Source organism: Camelina sativa, chromosome 19 (genome assembly GCF_000633955.1).
Source record: "Camelina sativa cultivar DH55 chromosome 19, Cs, whole genome shotgun sequence".
NCBI lineage: Eukaryota > Viridiplantae > Streptophyta > Magnoliopsida > Brassicales > Brassicaceae > Camelina > Camelina sativa.
Window position 1 is genome coordinate 20,101,523 of NC_025703.1, and position 8,025 is coordinate 20,109,547.

Genomic DNA, 8,025 nt, shown 5'->3' on the forward strand with positions numbered 1-8,025 from the left:
AGAGTTATTAAGTAAATTTGTTTCCCCTTTCATATAACTTCATTGTGTGAAACTCAGTTTCTACATATAAGTACATAAATTTACTAATTTAGTATTCCAATAATGAGTTGAAAATGTTTATTTACGTATTATAAAATAAAATATTTATTCAGAAGTAGGTCTCGGCAAATTATCCGAATCCAACGATCATATCTGAACCCGAATACAAAATTTATAAATACCTGAACAGATTTTATATCTTACTATCCAAAAATTCGAACCCGAATATATCTGCAATATAGTAATAATACATAAGTAATATTTATATTTGTAAGTGTCCAAAATATTTGGAATTTAGGATATTTTGGATATTTTTTTAGTATTTTAGACAAATTTGAATACCAAGACTTTAAGTTTTGAGAATTTTAAATAATTTGAATCCAAACCCGAAATACCTGATCTGAACTCGATATCTAAATCCGAACGGGTTCCATATCTCTAAATCCAAAAATCTGAAATATTTGAACCGAATAATCAGAAGTAATTTTATTAAAATTAAGAGAATTTGTTAAAAATTGTTAAAAATACCCTTTTTGGGATACCGCTTTTCAAAAATACCCTATTTTTTAACATTTTCATTTTTACCCTCTTTTAGATAATTTTAATGTGTTAAATTCATTTTTAGAATTTTTTTTTAGGTTTGGGTTATCATTTTATATTTAGGATATAGTTTTGGAGGGTTAGGGTTTAGTATTTGGAGTTTAGAAGTTGTGTATGAATTGATGCATTTTTGTATTGCTATTGAGACGTTATTTATATAGTTCTTTGAAGATGGTAAAATTAGATGTGATACGAGATCGATAAAATATTGGTGAGCAAGCAAAAAATCTAAAAATATATATATGGCAATTTTGAATTAATGCAAAAGGTTTATGATTAAGACAACCAATATTTCACTAAGTTGTTCTATATGTAATTAATTTACATTTTCTATACTATATCGAGTTAATGTATAATAAGAATAGGAAATGTATATTTGATTTCGGTTGTTTATTAATTAGTTTCCATTGGCTATATTGTCTAAAGGTTATTAGTTTCTGTTTGTTATATTCCAATGATTGTGGAAATAATCTTTATTAGGTATGTAAATATCACACGAACTAAAAAAAAAAAAAAAAGAGAAAAGAAAAAAAAAGAAGCTAAAGACGAAACCAAGCTTGACAAAAAAAAGAAAAGAAACCAAGCTATATCGGGCGCTAACTTGATGACCCAAGAAGGCCCAAGTATTCATCATGGTCCAAAAAGCAAAAATACCCTAAAATTGAATATAATAAAAAGAAAAACATTTTTTACGTCTCTCTCTCCATTGGATTGAATCTGCCGCAGCTGCAATTCGATCATCATCTCCTATTTGGTGTGGTGTGGTGTGGTTTGGGTGTTCAATCGTTTCTATGAGTTCCGGTCTGAAGGAAGATTTCCTCGATTGTATCGTGCGTTTAGAGGAGACGCACATTCAACAAGGCTTCGACGAGGGTTACGGAAAGGGTCTTGTGTCGGGTCGGGAAGACGCTCGTCATCTGGGTTTGAAACTCGGGTTCGAGACAGGCGAGCTCATCGGGTTCTACAAAGGCTGCTCTTTTCTTTGGAATTCAGCTCTCCGTGTTTATCCCACTCGCTTCTCCCCTCAGCTCCACAAGCATCTCAATGATTTCCATGTCTTGCTCGTTAAGTTCCCTCTTTTGGATCCCGAGGACGAAGCCAAAGACCGGATCAAGGATCATCTCCGAGTCAAATTCAACATCATTTGCGCATCTCTCGGCGTTTCCAAGAAACAGTTGGAGTTCAAAGGATACCCAAATCCTTCCTCCAATCTCGACTTCTAGGACATCCCTCCTCCATACGAGCACTCTCTTGTATTATTATTGTATTTGTATGTATGGCTTTCAAGAGGCGTGTGTGTCGACGTCAATCTCTGTTTTTTTTTGTTTTTTTTTATTGGCTTTTCCTTTTTTCTGCGACATGTGACTTCTGACCACATATCTAATTGTGGTGGATGGATACTGTCAGAGCTTCTTTTATTTGTTTTTTTTTTTGGCCTTACAACGAACAAACGTTCTCACATCTGTAAAATATATCTATAGGGGGTGGTCCGAGGAGATGTTGAGAGAGATGCTTGGTTGCTGCAAGGTATACATATCTGAAGCGCGGAACAAGACGGCCCTCGAAGCCATTGAGAGAGCTGTAAAGCCTTTTCCACCAGCTGCAATCGTCAACAAGTTTGAAGATGCGGCTTATGGCAGGGTCGGTTATACTGTTGTATCCTCGCTTGCTACTGGGTCATCTTCATCCCTGAAGAGTGCAGCGTTTGCAATGGTTAAGACTGCTCTCGACACCATCAATCTTGAGTTGCACTCTGGATCCCATCCCCGCCTTGGAGTGGTCGACCACATATGCTTTCACCCCTTGTCTCAAACCTCTATTGAACAAGTTTCTTCCGTTGCCAATTCCCTAGCAATGGACATCGGCTCCACTCTTCGAGGTTAGTAACTTAATAGAACACCTCACTAGCAACTAACCTGTGAATTCCTCCATTTTAAAAGACACTTATTAAGCTAAGAACAGAACATTGTTTGTATGCTGCAGTTGATGTATACTTGGTGATAGGTTGTGTGATGTCCTGTCTTTCATTATCTTATCATCTTTATTAGGCCATAGAACATGGAAGTCTTTGAAGTAATAATACTCTGCTCTTAGCAGAGCATTGTTTGTATGCTGTAGTTGATGTTTGTGATAGGCTGAGTGTTGTTCTGTCTTTATTATCTCATCGTCTTTATTAGGCCATAGAACATGGAAGTCTTTGTATTAACACTCTGCTCTAAGCAGAGCGTTGTTTGTATGCTGTAGTTAATGTTTGAGATAGGCAGAGTGATGTCCTGCCTTTATTATCTCTATAGGCCATAGAACGTGGAAGTCTTTGTAGCAACACTCTGCTCTTAGCAGATCATTGTTTGTATGTTGTAGTTGATGTTTGTGATAGGCAGAGTGGTGTCCTGTCTTTGTTATCTCATCAACTCTAGGCCATAGAACGTGGAAGTCTTTGTAGTAATACTCTGTTGTTCTTAGGCCTTAGCAGAGCATTGTTTGTAGTTTTGTCGGCTGTAGTTGATGTGTACTTTGTGATAGCCAGAGTTATGTCCTGTCTTGTTTATGGCTTCACCATCTTCTAGGCCATAGAACATGAAAGTCTTTGTAGCATTCTCTATATTGGTATGTGGAATGAGATACCCGACCCTCCCTGGTGCAGTTCCTACATATCTATATGGAGCAGCAGATAAGGAGCAGTGCACGCTGGATTCGATCAGAAGGAAGCTGGGATACTTCAAGGCAAACAGGGAGGGACATGAATGGGCAGGTGGGTTGGAGCTGGAGATGGTGCCAGTGAAGCCAGACGCAGGGCCACAAGAGGTGAGCAAAGCCAAAGGGGTTGTAGCGGTTGGGGCGTGCGGGTGGGTGAGTAACTATAACGTACCAGTCATGTCAAACAATCTCAAGGCAGTGAGGAGAATATCAAGGAAGACGAGCGAGAGAGGAGGGGGCTTGGCTTCAGTGCAGACAATGGCGCTTGTGCATGGGGAAGGAGTTATAGAGGTCGCCTGTAACTTGTTGAATCCAAGTCAAGTGGGAGGAGATGAAGTACAGGGACTGATTGAGAGGCTTGGCAGAGAGGAAGGTCTGCTTGTGGGAAAAGGGTATTATACGGACTATACACCCGACCAGATTGCTCAACGATATATTGACTTGCTCAACAATTCAAAACTTTCAAAGTAAACAAAAAAAACATTATGATGTTGTCATTTGTGGAACGAATTATTACGGACATCGATCATTTGTCTTCATTTTGTGTTTAGATATGCTATATATTGCCATGAGTATATATTGAAATTAGCAAAAGATGAACTAAAAAGGTGAAATGATCAACAGATGATACGTTCGTTGAGGCCAAAACATAAAATCTCATCATTGGTGTTTTTCTCTCAGCGACAACTGTGAGAGAATTCTTTTGTGTAGCCTTGTCTTTTGCATTAGCATTTTTGCCTTATTTTGCATATCTAAATGGGAACTGATGTGCTGTTAAAAAAAAAAAAAAGAGGGAATTTATGCAAGTCATATCAACTAATGTGTAATTAATGTTATTGGTAGCATTGTGACCATGTTCCGTGTAGTAGTAATTAACATCTATGTCCTTGAAATTTATATATATGAAATGATTTGTTAAAATGGAAAAGACAACTGCTTTAATATTAATTTGGTCGTAGGTAAAATTTGAGGGTCAAAGTCCTGAAACACAACGTGGATGAGGTGGAGTTTGGTGCAGCACATTATTGACTTGAGTTCTATCGTCTTGGTTACTTTTTTGGGGTTTGCAATAAGATGGAGGAGATAATGTTGTTGTATACGTTATACATTAATACATGTAACTTATGACATGCCTACACACATTGAAAGAGACAATTAAAGTTTAGGTGTGTACTAGTAGTCTAGTACTGGTATATATGTGTATAATGTACATATGCATGGGCACATAGCTAGGGGTTGAGCCGCAGTGGAGAGTAAGGTCAGAGATGTGACTGTCATATACCTAACTCAAAGAAAAACATTTCTCCTGTACATAAATGGTAAACCCAAGAAACCTTAATTATTCGGAGCTCTAAAGTCAGAAAGAAAATGAGAGAAGCGGTAATTTAATTTCTATGGGCATATATAGAACCAGCCTACTTAATCTCTTCTCTTCTATATATCTATCAACCAACCAAACATCAAATATGGACAATCACCACAATTACAAGTACACATCAACCTATCATCTATGTATGTACGTTACGTAACGTATGCATATGTTATTAAAAAATAAGTGATATATATTTTTATTTACTTAACGTATACATATGTTATTAAAAAATAAGTTGATAAATATATATATTTTTTTAGAAAAAAGATTCACAATTCCCATGCGGCCATGCCCCACGACTTGGTGTTTTTCTTTGGCCACCCACCTAATTCGCATCCATCATCTCTCTGTCTGTATAGTATAGAGAGTTTCTTTCTGTCTTTCAAATCCTTAAAAAACCTAGAAGGACACCAAAGTCTCTCTTACTCCAAAAGCATTTTAGCCTTTGAGATTTTGATATAATTATCAGATCCTTGCTACTGATGCTAGGGCTTTTTTCTCCTTTCACTCATATTAAATTACCTTTTTGCCCCTTGGTGTTTAGGGCTCTAATCTAATCCTATAGATTATAGACATATAATATATGTAACTAAGATCCTTGATATTACGATACTAACTAGGAGGAATCCCTTCTTCGTTCTTTACTAGTCCCGATCGGTGATGGAGAGAGAATGTGGGTCGAAGGAGTTGTTCAGCAAAGAGGAGCTGCAAGAAATAAGTCAAGTCCATGTGGGAGACGATTACGTCGAGGTGATGTGTGGCTGCACCAGCCACCGTTACGGAGACGCAATTGCGAGGCTTAGGGTTTTCTCAGATGGAGAACTTCAAATCACCTGCCAATGCACTCCCGCTTGCCCCGAAGGTCTCTCTTCTCTCTCGCATAGATATTTTTCTTGTGTTTTTATCTAAATGGGTTTTCGTATTGTATTTGTGCATGTTTCATCGCGTGACATTATCTATGCAACTTTCTTTTGTATAGCGTTTACGGAGATCATGATAGTGTCAGAAAATGCAATGCAGTTGTCTCTGCCTCAGTGAACCAGGGCTGCTGTTATTTGCTAGATGCAATATGCTTCGTGCAGTCTTTTAAAATCTTACATGTTCATGTATCTCCATTTTAAACTTTCTTTTAGAGTGATCTTGACATCTTCGATTCTATGATGGTAGACAAGTTAACGCCTGCTGCCTTCCAAAAGCATTCTGAGAGAGAGGCTTCTAGAAACTGGAGGAACAATGTGTGGGTGTGCATCGAGGGAGACAAGGTTCCGCTTTCAAAGACAGTGTTACTCAGATACTATAACCAATCATTAAAGAAATCCAACGGATCAAAAATCATTCATCGGGATGAGTTTGTTGGGTGCAGCAGATGCGGGAAGGAAAGAAGGTTCAGGTTGCGGAGCAGAGGGGAATGTCGGGTGCACCATGATGCAATGGCAGAGCCCAATTGGAAGTGTTGTGATTATCCATATGACAAGATAACATGCGAGGAGGGGGAAGAAAGAGGAAGCAGGAAAGTATACAGAGGATGCACTCGCTCTCCATCCTGCAAAGGCTGCACTTCTTGCTGCAAGCTCTGTCGTTTCTCTGATTGTAACTGCCAGACTTGCCTCGACTTCACCACCAACACACCCAACTCATTTGACTTCTAACTTAAATTCTTCTGCAAAACACTTGTATTGTATGGTGGATGCTCTGTATTTTCTTTAATCATTAGCTTGTTGCACCTGTTATGTGACTGGGAAAACAAAGTAGGAAACACAAACAAGTCGGGCTTGAAAAGCTAATTTAGCTCGCACTACGAGAACATGCAGCTCATCTAATTTCAACTTTCTAACCTCACCAAAGATACACATAAGGCCAGAGATCAGTCAACATGTACTTTCAAATGGGCAGAATCACCTCCAACAAAAAATTGGCATCCGAAGGACACACAAATAGAATGTAAAGCATATATCAAGGTACATAAAGTGAGACAATGGTTTTGCTTAAATCCTGACTGTTTCAAACATAGGATATTATGAAACACAAAACTATAAAGAATCATAATTCATTGCAGACATCATGAGATGCACATTATTTTGAAATGAAAACACAAGACCAGTCTCACAATTGTATGCTGAAAGGGAAAACAAAGTGCATGAGAATGAGACATAAAAGAGGTTCCTTGTGACAGCGAAACTCATTGTGTACTCTCCACAGGCTTCTGCAAAGATTAAAAAAGGAAAAGGAAAAAGGAAAAAAAACAAGTTTTTAGGGAAGGAAGGAACATGAAGCCGCATTGCAACGGAAGAAGAGCAAGAGCAAAAGCAAGTACCTCTTTGTTACCCCCGGTGGCGAGCTTGTATCCACTGTAGAAGAGCAAGCCCCAGCCAGAAAGAGAAATAAGCACAAACTGCACACATTGGTCAGGGAAGAAGGGATCAATATCACCAAAAGATCACAGGCAGCTTCATATAACAAAAACAAGATGATGATGATACACATACATGCTCCTCTTTCCAGTTTCCTGGGTTCGTGGGCTGTTTCCAGAAGTCAACCTTGGTAGATCCATGGTGATCTGCCACCAAAAAATTGCTCAAAACCACATTCTTATTTTTAAACATAATATATACTATACAGTGATTCAACTTAGAACCTAGGAGGAAGGATGATAACAAACAAGAGATTACAAAAACCTTGGCAAAGCTGTAACATTTGCGAATTAGACATACAATGTGCGAAATTAGCTATGCGTCCCCCAAAATTGATACCGGAACAATCGTAGATTCAAATGCAAATGTCGAAAAAGAGAAGGGGAGTTACCAGCGGCGCCGGCGAGACCACGACGCTGACCAATAGAAGCGTGAACACGGGAAGATTGGATCTGAGCTAAGCTCATGGCTCGGCGAGCGAAGGAGGCCATCGATCTCAACTTCTGATTTTTAGGGTTTTCCGAGAGTTTCGAGGAGAGAGAGAGAGATCGATTTGGGATGATGAAGGAAGGAAGCAAGCTTGTCACACCCCCGGAACTTTAAGAAATGTTGTTTCTTCATCTTAAACGTCGTCGTATTTGTCTCTTGGAAACACCTGAAGACCTCCTTCTCCGTCAGAGGCTTTCTTTTGTGGACTTTTTCACTTGTTTTACTGATTTTTGGACGATTGGGCATTCACCTCTCATACGTAAGTCAATCTACAGGTCATATTAAATTAATTAAATAAAATATATATTCTAAAATATCTTTAATATATATATATATATATAAATAATATTACTTCAACTGTGAAACCAAGGGTTTACATATGCTGAAGAGTATCCATCCGTACCATTCCTATTTATC

The 8,025-nt window shown here is 38.3% G+C and overlaps 3 protein-coding genes across 6 annotated transcripts; 2 read left to right on the forward strand and 1 right to left on the reverse strand.

Annotated features, from left to right (window-relative positions):
* LOC104766743 (glutamate formimidoyltransferase) lies at positions 1,356 to 3,913 on the forward strand. 3 transcript variants are annotated; one of them, XM_010490685.2, is made up of 3 exons: positions 1,356 to 1,819; positions 2,121 to 2,518; positions 3,284 to 3,913. In XM_010490685.2, exons 1-3 carry the CDS (start codon positions 1,431 to 1,433, stop codon positions 3,805 to 3,807), a joined length of 1,311 nt encoding a protein of 436 aa, XP_010488987.1. In that variant the 5' UTR covers positions 1,356 to 1,430; the 3' UTR covers positions 3,808 to 3,913. The 3 variants fall into 3 exon arrangements, with proteins under 3 accessions (XP_010488987.1, XP_019097093.1, XP_010488986.1); XM_019241548.1 differs by having other exon boundaries at positions 1,684 to 1,892; XM_010490684.1 differs by having other exon boundaries at positions 1,737 to 1,909.
* On the forward strand, positions 5,009 to 6,536 carry LOC104766744 (protein ULTRAPETALA 2-like). 2 transcript variants are annotated; one of them, XM_010490686.2, is made up of 2 exons: positions 5,009 to 5,570; positions 5,876 to 6,536. In XM_010490686.2, exons 1-2 carry the CDS (start codon positions 5,369 to 5,371, stop codon positions 6,355 to 6,357), a joined length of 684 nt encoding a protein of 227 aa, XP_010488988.1. In that variant the 5' UTR covers positions 5,009 to 5,368; the 3' UTR covers positions 6,358 to 6,536. The 2 variants fall into 2 exon arrangements, with proteins under 2 accessions (XP_010488988.1, XP_019096224.1); XM_019240679.1 differs by having other exon boundaries at positions 5,432 to 5,570; positions 5,842 to 6,536.
* Positions 6,642 to 7,720, reverse strand: LOC104766745. The gene is made up of 4 exons (XM_010490689.2): positions 7,511 to 7,720; positions 7,195 to 7,265; positions 7,023 to 7,100; positions 6,642 to 6,911 (listed from the first exon to the last, which is right to left on the reverse strand). Exons 1-4 carry the CDS (start codon positions 7,608 to 7,610, stop codon positions 6,888 to 6,890), a joined length of 273 nt encoding a protein of 90 aa, XP_010488991.1. The 5' UTR covers positions 7,611 to 7,720; the 3' UTR covers positions 6,642 to 6,887.